A 15,433-nucleotide genomic window follows, 5' to 3' on the forward strand; every position below is an offset into this window, starting at 1 on the left:
ACTTTTGCTCGTCGTTTTCATTTTTTGTTAGTTTCATATATTGTTCTGTTTTTTTCATTTGGACACATATTTTATTATCAAAGTCTTTCAGCCCCATCTACGAAACTCAGTTTTAATCAAATAGAAAACCCACAATACTGCTCTTAACCTGTACAAGCATGTTTTCAGTTTCTTGTTGTGAAAAGAAGTCTACACATATTAAAACAAAAAGGCAAAATCTAAGCCCGGCCACCCACCTTGTCCCAATTGTGATGATTTTTTTTATTCGCCGAGAACCAAGGGGGCGGAGCTTAAATGCAAAGGACTTATTTCTTAACAAAAAATTAAAAACATGTTTTTGAATATCGTGTTGTTCAAAAAATACTATGTATATTAAAAAAAAAGAGGCAACATATAAATTACGCCCACCAACCCCATCTGTATTGTGATTTTTTTTTATTAGAACTTAACACACGGTTAAAATGGTAAATTTTTGTAAGGAAATATGAATTTTGCAATTAGGCTCCGCCCATAGGCCTGCCAACGAATGAAAACTTCGTTACTCTTTCGATCAAGACACGATACTCAAAACATGTCTTACGTGGTAATTTCTTGTAGAGAAATAATAAGGATTTTGCAATTCAATTCTGCTCTTTGACTCTGAGTGATTAAAAATAAATCATCACAATAGAGATAAACTTAAAAACATTTTTTAAGTAGTAAATTCCTGTAGACAAAATATGAATCTTGCCATTAAGCCCCGCCCCTGGATCCGACAACGAATGAAAAATTCATCACAATTGATAATTGAGGTCGGTGCGGGTATGGGTGGGGCTTAATCTTTCACTTTACTTTTTTCTTAATAACTATGCACAGTATTCTTTGAACAACACGATACTCAAAAACCTGTTTGTTATTTCTCGTAGAGAAATAAAGATATTGCAGCTAAGCCCCGCCTTCTTGACCCACGACGAATGAAAAAAATCATTACAATTGAGAGAGGGCGGGTGGGCGGGGCTACATTTTGTCTTTTTTTTCTTAATATATGTAGACTTATTTCATTATTATTTTACTTAGAAAAACAGAAAAAATCAGATGTCACAGTTGATTTAGTTTTACAACACCTTGCCAAACTACGTTTGGTTGCCTACTTAGTCATTTAAAACCCAAATTTTTTGTAAATGTAAAATTTCCGATCAGTACTATTCAAACCAAAAAATGAAACAAGTGCACCCCCGCCAGTATTATATATTTCAACAATACATGAATATTAAAATCGGAATCTACAATATGAATAAAGATTAAAATGACATTCATTTTATTGTATTCTATTATAGTTTATCTGAAACACCTGTCCTAATATTAAAACAAGGAATACCTTGTTTACTAGAATCGTACCCTAAAACTTCATAGGGGTATGTATACTTAATAGTATCTCCCACAGGAAACGGTGTTCCTAATTGGTTGCCGCCTTCATGCATTTTGCCTACTATAGCTTCCCCATTGTAAAAAACCCTTGTAATGAATACTTTTTTTCCTACTTCACTACCCCCAGGAATAAGATTAGGATAATTAGAACTGTGAAAAGTGCTAGGATTTTCGACACGAAACCACACAAAAGCTCTTTTGTAAGGACCACACAGTATCTGAAAATGATAATAATAATTAAATTTTAAACAAAAATTTTTGTTTCCGAGATTACTTTCAAGTATTCGGTACTATTTAAGACAGAGGTGTATGCCGTCGCTTGTGCGATTCCCTCCTTCGGGAGAACGTTTGCTGGCAGAAGCTCGTAGCCACGGTTGTATACTAAGCCAATGTATCGATTGTCACCCTGGTGGTCTTTTCCAACTGGGATAGCATCGTACGGAATAGTACCGAAATAGTCCCTCCAGTAGTAATCTTTGAAAATATTACAAAAAGCAACTTTTGACTTATTATTTTTTTAACTTACTAGCACAGTTCCAGTTATTTCCAAGAACCAAAGTCAGTTGGAAGAATAATAGAAGGGACCACACACTTAGAGCCATACTTACGTTAATTGTAACGTACGAAGTGTGGTCTCTTGGTCAACAATGCTGGTATTTATAGTACATTTAAGACGTCACATCTGAATAAATTATCGAGGATATGTGATTTTTTTTTAGAACTGTTATCAGCAAACGCTACATTTATGTGCACGAACCTTGGATGAAAGACGCATATATGCACATAAAAAGCTAAAATATGCAATGACGTCCAGACATTAATGTATGGTCATTGCACTTCGTGAATTTACCTTGTAACAAATATCCTTTGACATTTAAAATCGTGCTCGAAATAGTTCGAAAATCAAATATGAAGACAGTAAGTGCGCTTCGCGCACGATTTACTTAACTCCTTTACTGACTTTTCGCCGAATTTTCTTAGAAAATTGATTGTCCTAATCTTCTCAGTAAAATATGCTTTACTATTCCTAGGTGGTCTTCTCGTGCTTATTTTTGTTTTTATTTGCCGACTCCTCGCCTAGACTTTGAGAAACACTCGTCTATTGACGAAATATGCATACAATTTAATCAACATAAGAACGACTTTGATTTACTCCATTAGATGTACTTTTTTGTTTTGTCTTCTTCACAACCTACCTGACCTCTAATCTCCCTAATAATAATTAGCTTATTAACGACAGATTAAGCTTTCCTCATTATGAGGACAGTAGTGATTGCAGCTGTTGGAACTATAGTTCAGCTTAAATCGACTGTGTTTACGTCCTTATTTACACACTCTTATATTTTACTAATAATAGCAAAGTTGAATTGTAATTGGGCATAAACATGTTGTTCAACTTAACGTAATAATAATAATAATAAAATAAATCACAAATAATTTTTAATCAGTCGGACAAGTCAATTTTATTTTTTAAAATGACACTTGCTGTTTTTCTTCAATCCGTCGTCCTTATTTGTACAGTATACATCTCGATGTATTTGTGTTTCGATCCTTGTTTCTTTTAATTTCTTGAAAAAAAATTCTAATGTCATTAGTTATGAAATTCTCTCCTCTATATGTTACATTTTATTTTCGCAGTATTTTTGAATTTAAGATGAGTTCCGTGTTTAATATATGCCGAAATATAACAATTCTCCGAATGGCATTGCTTTAAAGCTATAAAGACAAAATTACTGTAATGTAAACTGCATACTTGACTCCAGACTGTATTCTTTAAATGATACTTAATGTACTTAAAATTCTTGAATTTATTATTTTAATTTGAATCAGAAATCATAGCATGAAATTTTACGGTAAGAAGAACAGTGAAATACGTATTAAAGTTTTTTTGTTATCATTTTGAAAAATCCCTTCCAAGTTATATTGCGTCGCTTGAGAACTGGTTTGATCTAGAGACCAGAGCGCAATCAGGCCAATTTTGACTCTAAGCGATTTATGTAAAAGCCGACTTTCGTTAGAGCTGATCTGACACACATCTCCGTCCTACGAAGAACTAACCCGTTTATGGTTTATGGATGCGTGTTGAGTTTTTACCTTAGACGTCAAGATTTTTGGAAAAAAATCAACAACATTTTCCAATTTATAATTATTGGAAGCATGTTAAATCGTTAGTCAAAATTGATCCGTTCATGCCCCCCCAGCAATTAATGATGTCATCGTACAATTTTGTCGAATAAATGATATTTAAATGCTAAAAAGCAGAATAGAACTTTTTGGCTTTTTCAATTTTTCCGTTCTTCAAATTTCGGATTTCTCGATTTTTTTTTCGATTTCCCAATTTTACGGTTTTTAAATATTTCTATTTTTCAATTTTTCGAATTTTGACGTTTCTAAATGTTCAGTTATATTCCCATTCGTCGAGATCCCAATTTTTCACTTCTTCAATTCTTCAATTTTTCGATTTTTTAAGCTTACGATTTTTCGACTTTCTTTTTTAAAGTTTCTGACTTCGCTTTTTTGACTTTTTGATTTCTCATTTTTTCTATTTTTGAATTTCCTAATTTCGTTAAATTTTGTGATTTTTCAGTTTTTCAATTTTTCAATTTTTCTCCTATTTTTCAATTTTTCGATATTTGGGTTTTGGGATTTTTTAGTAGTTCGATTTTTCGATTATTTGGGTTCTGGATTTTTCGATTTTTTATTTTTCGGTTTTTCGATTTTCCAATGTTGAGATTTTTTTTTAATTTTCGAGTTTTCATTTCTCGATTTGTTGATTTTTCAGTTTTTAAATTTTTAAATTTTAGATTTTCGAATTTTTATTTTTTTGATTTTTTGATGGTTGGATTTCTCCATTTTTCAATTTAACGATATTTTAATTTTCAATGTTTTATATTTTAGACATTTGAGTTTTCGATTTGTCAGTTCTTCAATATTTTTTTAATTTTTCAAATTTTGACATTTCTGAATTTTCGGTTTTGGGATCTCTCAATGTATCAATTTTTTGATTTTCCCATTTCTCGACTTCCCAAAGTCTCGATCTTTCAGTTCTTCAGTTCTTAAATTTGTCGATCAGGATTTGGATTTTTAATTTCTCGATTTTTTAAGTTCGCGATTTTTCGACTTCGCTTTTTTGACTTTTCGGCTTCTCAATTTTTCAATTTTTTAATTTTCCAATGTTTGGTTATGTCGTTCAATCTTGTAATTTTTCAGTTTTTCGATTTTCCAGATTTTGGATTCCTCAATTTTTCTTCTATTTTTCAATTTTTCAATTTTCGGAATTTTTAAATTTTCGACTTTCCAATCTGTCGATGTTTCAATTCTTCAATGTCTCGGTTTTTAAATTTTTGGTTTTCCAATTTTAATTTTTTTGATTTTTTCATGTTCGGATTTCTAGATTTACAATTTTTCGATTTTTAATTTGCCATCTTGGTTTTTCGATTTTTAAAGTTTTTCGACTTTTCGATTTTTAAATTTCCCGATTTTTTACGTTTTCGATTTCTCAATTTTTTCAACATTATTAATTTTGGGAACTTTTCAATTTCTGGTTTTTTTTAAATTTTCGATAATTCAGTTTTTCAATTTTTCGGTTTTTCGATTTTGCAAAATTTTTCATACTGTATATGGATAATAAATAACTGACAAACAGTTATTCATATTATCTTATTTCCCAAAATCAGTCTTATCTTAGCAGCTACTAACCCCTTATGTCCTATTAAATTTTTTTTTTGGGTTATTTATTAATGAAAAATAATAGCTTGTTTTATTAATAATAATGCATAATGACTACTGGGTGTTTTGGTTATTGTCCTAAAAAAAAAATAAAAGGTGGATTTCAGTCATCATCGTTACTAAGAAATCAGAAAGTAAGCTGGAGGTGTTCGCGCATTAAGTGTGTGCAGAGTTGCCAATTTTACTTTTATAAAATTACGGTTTTTTCGTAATCTGCATCACAAAGAATTTTTTCATAATTTTTTTGGACTTGCACGAAAAATCATGTTGTTTTAGACCAGGTTTTGTGACATTTTCGTTAAAAATTTTATCAGTCTAGCGTATGATAAAAAAAACGTTGTAAACATTAAACAGAGTATCAAAATGATATATGTTTTCGAAACGACTACCATAATCAATTTATTATGGCGAAAAGTACACTATTTAAAATAAACCACGTCAATGCTTTTTATAGCAATTTGACCAATGAATATCATACACCTTTGTTGAAAATGTTGCACTATTTTAGGTAATTTTCATATTAAATAATGTGTACTTCACGAAATTAAAAACTCTTTTTTACATTTTCTCCATTAAACATTTCCATTATGTTTCAATACAAGATTTGTTCAAGCTCGTAACAAGAAAGCGAAAAAACACCTAAAACAGTGACCTGGATATTTTTCTACATGAGTAATTTCTAAAAAATGCGTGCAATTTTTAAAATATTTTTAAAAATGTGTAATTTTTTTTCTGAAATTTACAAAACCAACAAAAATATGCAATGATGTATAAAAATCGGTTGATATTTTAGATTTGTTTGGAATGATGTGTATTTTACGACGCCGCTCAACTTCACTACCCACTCACAGTTTTCATTTTAATTCAATATTTTTCCACAAAATACAGATCGTTGTTGTCAAACGGATGAATAGCGGTTATTGCCGACTATAGTACTTTCCTTAAAAAAATACCCAAAAGATGATGTTATTTCGTCAGTGACAAACACTCCTCCATCCGACTAAGTAGCTACTTTGTCAGTTGATTACATTCGTCTTTTTATACTTCCTTCTACGTTTAAACTAAAAAAGAAATATATCCGTAACCTCCGCAAAGCGTCATAAACTCCGCCAAAACCGCGTCTTGCACGATGAGATATGAGATAAAATTTACCCGAATCAGACATACAATGAAGAGAAGGCAGCAACTGAATAAACAAATGAACCATTCCCTCAAATCCCCTCCCAAGATGCACCGCTTTGTAAAACAAAACCTCCAAATCCGCAACTCTACAAACTATCTAAGCAGGGAATTTAATAAAACCGCCTGCAATAATAGCCGAGCATTCATTTTCTACCCACTGCGAATCGGATACGAACTCGACACTTTATCACGGTTCCTGAAAAACACAAAAAAGTGGCAAACATGTCGCCGGGTTTGCATTGATGGAGCCCAAATAATTAAAAGTTTTCCTCATTCGGAGCCTCAGCCGTAATGGAGTTTAAGGTTGCATGTTGGGAAACGATGACTTCTGGACGGAACGCTGAAATGCGGAACGTTTTCGATTTGATTCCGAACACGATGGAATTAAAATTAATAACACGTTCGCATGTTGAGATAATTGATGTAATATTGTCAGCGCGGATTTCGTTTGCTGGGACAAAGACACACCGTGTGTGTCGTAAATTAATGCCTTTATTCGTTTATTACACACTTACACGAACAATAAGAGGAGAAAACTAATTCCGAAGTCGTTAATTTCATACCTGCAGTCAGTGTCGTAATGCGACAACATGGCTTGTTGTGGAGATACGAAACCTCAACACTCCTATAAAAGGCAGCTGTCTGAGCCGGTAAAAATTTATTTACGGTATAATCCACAAAAAAAATGAAAGAAATGTTGACATTATCTCACATAATTAAAGTTGTATATTTTACAAGGGAAATAAGAAAGTTTTATTACAAATCATACGTGTTCAGAATTTTCAGATTTCCTAAATTTCTAATTCTCCTTTTAATCGTTCTCCTGCCTCTTAAATTTTTCATGAACATGTATAGTGTGCCCAAGAATATAGTTGTTTTATGATTTTGACTTCTGCAAGTCCCTAGTTTGAGAACTAAATTTTCTAACACCCTTTTAACAAGTTTTCTTTTAGCTTTCATAGCAGCCGTTATACCTAAAACATCAGCTTTTTCACCCAAAGATGCGTCAGACGAACGTATTTATCGAATATAACTTTGTCCGCTTTATGTCGATTTATGTTCACTGTACGATATGTCGTGAGTTCTACACGCTTCATCTAGTTGATTTATACCTAGATCTTCTCTTGCTAGACGTTTTTCTAGTTTGGTTCCTGGTCCACAAAAGTTATAACCGGGAATATGAAGTTCAAATGGTAATTTGTTAATGACTGAATTTACAATTCGACGTCCGCAATATGTCTTTCTGTACGTCTTATTGTGACTGGTCATTCCGTATTTATACTCTAACTTTCATTTCAGCTTAAATATTAAGGGGAATCGTAGAAAATTTAAGCATGTATACCCTATAGGCTTCAATTTCTTTATTAGATGTCAAAATGCGATTGATATTGCAAAACCTTAAATTGCCCATAAGCAATAACGACATAAAAATTGACAGTGAGAATAAATAAAAGACATGGTGATCTTTTAGCATCTACAGTAAGTGTATTATTTCTCAGTGGTCGCTCTACAGTAACCAATTTATGCCGCTTCACCCAATTTGTGTCCAAAAGCTTTGGTAATAAACACCAAGTCGACGTAATCTATACGGATTTTTCAAAAGGCTTTGACAAGCTAAGTCACGAGATTTTACTGGTGAAGCTACTGAATATTATTAATCTGTCAGGTCATTTGGTTCAGCTAATTTATTCTTGTTTGTCATCAAGATTTCAGTATGTTAAACATTATGCTTATGAATCTGATAAGATCTCGGTAACTTCAGGCGTTCCCCAGCGATCTATTTTAGGCCCTCTTCTCTTCGCTGTTTTATATAATAATCTGTACTGTGCTTTTGTAAAATGCAAATTAGAGTGTGCAAGCATCGTGTGGGCCCGTTATCTCAAATTTATGTTGATGCCCTTGAAAAAAATCCAGAGACGGTTTCTCAAATTTTTGACGTACAAGGTTGATGGTGTGTATCCTGTCAGAGGAACTCTTCAGTTCGATCTCTTGCAAAGGTTTGGCTTTGGTACTTTACAATCTAGGCGTGTTAAAGCTTCATTGTTCTTAGCTTTAGCATCAACTACAAATTTTATTTAGCAACACCTCGCATTAACATTCAAACATTTTCTCCCTTGTATGAAATAAACTCTAACTTGCCTTCCTAGGTTATGCAGTAATATACTAGCTGCTTACAATGTTAAACGTTGATTCTCTAGTATCTTTTTCTTACAGGGTGGCCTGTAATTGGGTGAAAACCTATTGGCTGGCATATTTAATAATAATAATAATAAATGCTAGGAGTTGATAGTGGAACGTGAAGATAAGAGTTATCTCCTATCTCCTGAAAGAAATCAAGACGGTTTATTTCAGCCAGTGAAGAAAAAGATAATATCAAAGGCGTGAGAAAAACGGAAGACGAAAAACTACGACTACTAACAGATGAAACAGAAGAGGTAGCGAATATACAGAGAAAATTGGAGGAAGAGCCAAAAAAGGTGACCACAAGACAAGGGAAAATGTGAAAAACGATAATACATCTATGGTAAAACCGAAACAGATGAATTTGAGGAACCTATGTGTACTCAAGGCGGAGTACAGAAGAAACATATACTGTGTGATTTTTTAAAAATCTGCTCTAGTTGGCCATGACACGTAGAAATGGTTTTATTGTTTTCAAAGCGAAGTTAAAAATTGTGAAAATCTGTAAATGTTTAATACCACGTCTACATACAGACTTTACACTTAAAAATTGGTCTAACGTTATTTAGACAAACCTTCTTTTAGTTCCGAGAAACAGTCAAACAAATCCCGCTTTTTTTGAAAAATTATGAAATTAGATATTGTGAAATTTTATTTTATGTTTATGATAATCTCTGTAAATAAAAAAATATAGAAAATACCAGTTACTCTAGAAAAAAAACTTGTTATACAATTTTGACTTTCGCGAACATCTGGATAACTACTAGAAAAACTTAAGACGGGCATTCATAAACCACAAGTATAAGAGTGTGTTATTTTATAAAATTTAAATAGTATTTGCCATGATAAATTCGGAAGTGATGTCATCAAGTTGTTGGTAGGGATGAGTAGACAAATCTTGGTTAGCGTTGCACCATCTACACGATATCTCTAACATACCTATAAAATTTGACAATGATGGGTACGGTAGTTTCGAAAATTGAAAAATTGAAATACATATGTATAGAAGAACTAAAAACTCGAGAAATCGAAAAACCTAAAATTTGAAAAACTGAAAAGTTAAAATATCGAAAAGTTGAAAAATTGAGAATTCGAAGGATAAAATAGTCGAAAAATTGAAAAATCTGAAGTTTAAAAAACGAAAAATTCAAAACCAAAAAGCAAAAAGGCGAGAAATGGAAAAATCCAGGACCCAAATTATCGAAAAGTCGAAATATAAAAAATTCCAAAACCCAAATATCAGAAAATTGAAAAATCGAGAAACTGAAAAATCACAAAAATTACTGAAATGGGGAAATTAAAAAATTTAAAAATTGGGAAATCAAAAAGTCAAAAAAGCAAAGTCGAAAAATCGCAAACTTAGAAAAATGAAAAATTGAAAAACCAAGAACCTAAAAAATCGAAAAATAAACAACTGAAGAACTGAAAGATCGAAACTTTGGGAAGTCGAGTGATCGGAAAATCAAAAAATAGATTAATTGAGAAATTGGAAAACTGAAAATTCACACACGTCAGAATTTGAAAAATTAAAAAATGTTGAAAAACTGAAAACTGGAGAAATCGAAAAATCTAGAGTTTTAAAAATGAAAAATTAAAATATCGAAAAGTTGAAAATTTGAGAAATCTAAATATAAAACAGTCCAAAATTTAAAAAATCCGAAAATTGAAAAGTTGAAATACATATGTATAGAAGAACTAAAAACTCTAGAAATCGAAAAACCTAAAATTTGAAAAACTGAAAAGTTAAAATATTGAAAAGTTGATAAATTGAGAATTCCAAGTATAAAATAGCCGAAAAATAGTTTAAAAAACGAAAAATTCAAAACCAAAAAGTAAAAAGTCGAGAAATCGAAAAATCCAGTACCCAAATAATCCAAAAATCAAAGTACTAAAAAATCCCAAAACCCAGATATCGAAAAATTGAACAATCGAAAGACTGAAAAATCACAAAATTTAACGAAATTAGGAAATTAAAAAACTGAAAAAATGAGAAATCAAAAAGTCAAAAAAGCAAAGTCGAAAAATCACAAACTTAAAAAATCGAAAAATTGGAGAAGTGAAGAACTGAAACATCGAAACTTTGGAAAGTCGAGAAATCGGCAAATCACAAAATAAATTAATTGAGAAATCGGAAAACTGAAAATTCAGAATTATTAAAATTTGAAAAATTTAAAAATATTGAAGAACTGAAAAATCGAAAAATCTAAAATTAAAAACATTGAAAAATTAAAATATCGTAAAATTGAAGAAAAATGGGGAAATCTAGACATTAAAAAATCACAAAAAATAAAATTCGAAAATCTAAAATTAAAAAATCTAAAAACTGAAAAATCAACAATTCAAGAAATCGAAACTCGAAAATTAAAAAAAATTGGAAAATTTAAAAATCGGATAATTCAAAAATCGAAAGCCGAAAAGTAAGAAAATCAAAAAATCGAAAAATTCAAAAACTGACACATTAAGAAATCGAAAAATCAAAAAATCGAAAAATCGGGGAGTCTAGACGTCGAGAAGTCGAAAAATCGAAAAATTGGGAATCCGAAATAGGCCAAAATGGAAAAATCGAAAGTAAAAAATGGAAAAATTGATAAGTCAACAATTGAACAATCAAAACATCGAAACATTCGGAAGAAAAAACGAAAATTTAAAAATTTGGAAAATTGAAAAATTAAAATATAGAAGAGCTGAGAACTCGAAAAATCTAGAATTTTAATAATGAAAAAATTAAACTATAGAAAAGTTGAAAAATTGTGAAATTGAAATATACAACTGTCGAAAAATTGAAAAATCTAAAGTTTAAAAAACGAAAAACTGAAAATCCTAAAAATAAAAAGACGAAAAATCGAAAAATCCAGAAGTCGAAGAAACGAAATATTGTCACATTCCAAAACAGCAAGAAATATCCAAAAATTGAGAAATTAAAAAATTGGAAAATTGAGAAATCGAAAAGCCAAAAAAGCGAACTCGAAAATTCAAAGAACTGAAAAACTGAAAAATCGAAAAATGTAGACATCGAAAAATTTGTTTTAGTATTAGACAGATGTCTAAATATCGATAGAGACGGAAACGGGGAACGTACTTTTTCCGATTCTAGCGGTCATGAAACGTCGGGAAAACTAGGTAACTGAATTACACTTCAATTTCTGTAAAATGATAATTTTGATATCAAATGTTAGAAATTAAAGCAATAAATTCCAGGAAATTATTTGGTTTAGCTTTCAAATTCTTTAGTGGCAAGCGAGATTTTGTAAATGACAGAATGTCAGATACAATGGCCACCTTTTTAAGCACGTGTGTTAATTAATCATTAGTTGCACATGTTTTAAAAGTTTTTGAACATAAATAGAATTAAGAAAACATATGTAGTTCTAAGAGAATATTATAAACTATATATCGGTAAACGTATTTTTAAATCGGTAAACTTGGCAACTCTGGAGAACAATAAAACGTCCCGAAATTGTCCTTGCGGTCACATCTGCCAATCAGTCCAACTCCGCCGCAACTGCATGTCCCACCGTGTCCAGGCCCGTATTGGGGTTAATGTCCCCCGTGAACATCGTTCTCCGCGTCCGAATCGTGCTAAGATTTTCCGGAGGTATTCCCACGTTTATAACCGTGTTGTGCGCGGGTCCGTCCCATAATTTTCTTGCACTTTCCTCGGCCATTTTATGTGCCCTTAAAACCTGGACGTGCTCCAAACCGCCCGGATAGCGTATTTTGACACGTACGTCATTAACAAAATAAACATGAAAATTTTTACAGACCTCCAGTTATTATTCTTTAACATGTTTATAGTGTATATTAAAAGTGAAGAAAATTTATTTTACGGCACGGTTATGCGCCGATTACCTCAATAAAACATTTCATGGACTACCTTGGAAAAATAATTTTTTCCTGATTTAATTAGCAATAAATCCGCGTGGAAACCGAGGTGCGAAATGCAGCAGCGGTACAAGCGCAGAAATTGGAGATTTTTTTTGTTGTTTTTGACTGGAATCTACTGCAGTGGCGCAATTTAAATAAACCCGAACACGTCGGGGATAATCGCGCTATGGATGGGGTTTCGGCTAAAAAGTTTGCTGCAATTTCCTAGAAGACGGTTTGAGGTGGAAAGTTGTAGTAATAACGCAAGATTGTTTGAAATAGACTCGTACTTGGCCACTATTTTATACCGAAAATGCGGGCGCACTAAATCGTAAAATTTCGTATGTATAGTAGGTAGTGTGGTTGACGCTCAGATACGAACATGAAGTAGGTAGAATATTGGGATAAAATAAAATTAAAACATTTATTTTCATAAAGTAGCTTTTATTAAAAAAAAATCAACCCACGATAATTTTACTAATTTTATTGATGCAATTGTCACATTTAAACCCGAAATATTTTTAATCGAGGTACCACATTAACAATTATGAAAACTAAATAAAATGAATGTCAGTCAGTTTATGAACTAAATGGGAGCTAGGACCATCAAAGTACCGATTTTTGACAATCCACAAATGCGTCGAATTAGTCATGTCAGTACAAAAATAAAAGCATAATTAATTAAAAAAAAATAAATCTCTATTTTATCACAAGCTATATCATCGAACCATGAAATTAACGTAGAAAAGTTTGCCAAATTTTCTATTAATATGTTGGCCGAAGAGTTTGTTTTAACTTTATGGGTGGCTTTACATGCCAAGCTTTGTGCATAAAATCTTATTACAGAGAAAGAAAGTATTAGGTATGTGTATGTGCTTTTGTTAACTGGAATTCTCCACTAGCACAAGAAGTTCGTAATAAACCATATAAGAAATTTAAAAATACCACTTTGAAAATTTCGTCGAATAAAATATCGTAAGTTTTAAATTACTCCTAATATTTAAAAAATCGATCTAAAGAATTTATACAAACTCCCCTCACGTTTTGTCTAGATTACTAGATTCCACTGTTATTCAATATAAAATGTACTTTTCGTCCAATAAAATGAGTGACCAAAAAAGAAAACCGGGTGGGTGGGCGGGGCCGCTTTGAATTTTTGTATGTCTAATTCGCCATTTATCATAGTAAAATTCAGTCCTCATCCAATAAAAAAAAAACAATGAAATCCAAAAGCAAAGGTGGATGGGGTTAGTTTTATCTTTTCGTCTAGATTCCACTATTTCTCAATATATAACCCCCCTTTTGTCCAATAAAATGAGTGACCAGAAGGAAAACCGGGTGGGTGGGCGGGGCCATTTTGAATTTTTTTAAGCGTAGATTCGACCACTTGACAAAATTAAATTCAATTGTCTTCCAATCAAAAAACCAATGAAATTTAAAGCGAACGTGGGTGGGGTCAGTTTTAGCGTTTTGCCTAGATTACTAGATTCCACTGCTATTCAATTTAAAATGCACTTTTCGTCTAATAGACTGAGTGACCAAAAAGAATGGCTGGTGAGTGGGCGGGACCACTTTGATTTTTTTGTAAGTTTAGTTCGTCATTTGACACAGTAAAATTCAGTCTGCATCCAATAAAAAAAAAACAATGAAATCCAAAAGCGGAGGTGGATGGGGTTAGTTTTACCTTTTCGTCTAGATTCCAATATTTCTCAATATAAAACCCTCCTTTTGTCCAATAAAATGAGTGACCAGAAGGAAAACCGGGTGGGTGGGCGGGGCCATTTTAAATTTTTTTAAGCGTAGATTCGATCACTCGACAAAATTAAATTCAATTGTCTTCTAATCAAAAAACCAATGAAATTTAAAGCGAACGTGGGTGGGGTCAGTTTTAGCCTTTGCCTAGATTACTAGATTCCACTGCTATTCAATATAAAATGCACTTTTCGTCCAATAAAATGAGTGACCACAAAGAAAACCGGGTGGGTGGGCGGGGCCACTTTGAATTTTTGAAAGTCTAGTTCGCCATTTGACATAGTAAAATTCAGTCTTCATCCAATCATAAAAACCAATGAAATCCAAAAGCTGAGGTGGATGGGGTTAGTTTTACCTTTTCGTCTAGATTCCACTATTTCTCAATATACAACCCCCATTTTGTCCAATAAAATGAGTGACCAGAAGGAAAACCGGGTGGGTGGGCGGGGCCACTTTGAATTTTTTTAAGCATAAATTGGACCACTTCACAAAATCCAATTCAGTTTTCCTCTAGTCAAAAAACCAATGAAATTCAAAAGTGTCTGTCCAGATTACTAGATTCCACTGTTATTCAATATAAAATGCACTTTTCGTCCAATAAAATGAGTGACCAAAAAGAAAACCGGGTGGGTGGGCGGGGCCACTTTGAATTTTTGTAAGTCTAGTTCGCCGTTCGACATAGTAAAATTCAGTCTTCATCCGATCAAAAAAACCAATGAAATCCAAAAGCGGAGGTGGATGGAGTTAGCTTTACCTTTTTGTCTAGATTCCAATGTTTATCAATATAAAACTGCCTTTTTTTTCTAATAAAATAAGTGACTAGAAGGAAAACCGGGTGGGTGGGCGGGGTCATTTTGAATTTTTTTAATCATAAATTGGACCATTTTACAAAATGTACCTAATTTGATTTTCATCTCATACTAAATACACTGATCTCAATCGTGATGAATTTTTCATTCGTTATCAGACCGAAGGGCGGAGCCTAATTGCAAAATCGATATTTCCTTATACAAATGTTTCGGTTTAAACATATTTTAAGTTTCATCTTGTGAAAAGAAGTCTGCACATATCAAAACAAAAAGGCAAAATGTCAGCCCGCCCACCTGCCCTGTCTCAATTGTGATAATTTTTTTTTTCGCCATGAACCAAGGGGGCGGAGCTTAACTGCAAAATATTTATTTCTTTACAAAAAATTAAAAACATGTTTTTTAGTCTCGTGTTATTCAAACAATGCTACGTATATTTAGGAAACAGGGCAAAATATTAACCCCGCCCACCCACCCCATCTCGATTTTGATGATTTCTTTTATTCTTAGAA

At 32.3% G+C, this 15,433-nt stretch overlaps 2 protein-coding genes across 4 annotated transcripts in view; both read right to left on the reverse strand.

The window, feature by feature from the left end:
- LOC135128356 (heterogeneous nuclear ribonucleoprotein C) overlaps nt 1-15,433 on the reverse strand; it is a 673,355-nt gene that overhangs the window by 226,298 nt on the left and 431,624 nt on the right. The window lies entirely within an intron of this gene.
- On the reverse strand, nt 1,281-2,120 carry LOC135128351 (uncharacterized). Its single transcript, XM_064055263.1, has 3 exons — nt 1,934-2,120; nt 1,682-1,881; nt 1,281-1,625 (listed from the first exon to the last, which is right to left on the reverse strand). The coding sequence occupies exons 1-3, from the start codon at nt 2,007-2,009 to the stop codon at nt 1,311-1,313; spliced, it is 591 nt and encodes a 196-aa protein (XP_063911333.1). The 5' UTR covers nt 2,010-2,120; the 3' UTR covers nt 1,281-1,310.

This window comes from Zophobas morio, unplaced genomic scaffold, assembly GCF_036711695.1.
Source record: "Zophobas morio isolate AGI-343-1 ecotype UQ-CSIRO unplaced genomic scaffold, CSIRO_AGI_Zmor_V1 ptg000012l, whole genome shotgun sequence".
Lineage (NCBI taxonomy): Eukaryota > Metazoa > Arthropoda > Insecta > Coleoptera > Tenebrionidae > Zophobas > Zophobas morio.

What these genes read in the sequence shown, in the direction of transcription:
- LOC135128351 (XM_064055263.1), bottom strand. Translation starts at nt 2,009, where the DNA reads ATGGCTCTAAGTGTGTGGTCCCTTCTATTATTCTTCCAACTGACTTTG. An exon ending in AAATAACTGGAACTGTGCTA is followed by an intron (nt 1,882 to 1,933) that starts GTAAGTTAAAAA and finishes ATATTTTCAAAG; the next exon opens with ATTACTACTGGAGGGACTAT. An exon ending in ATAGTACCGAATACTTGAAA is followed by an intron (nt 1,626 to 1,681) that starts GTAATCTCGGAA and finishes TATCATTTTCAG; the next exon opens with ATACTGTGTGGTCCTTACAA.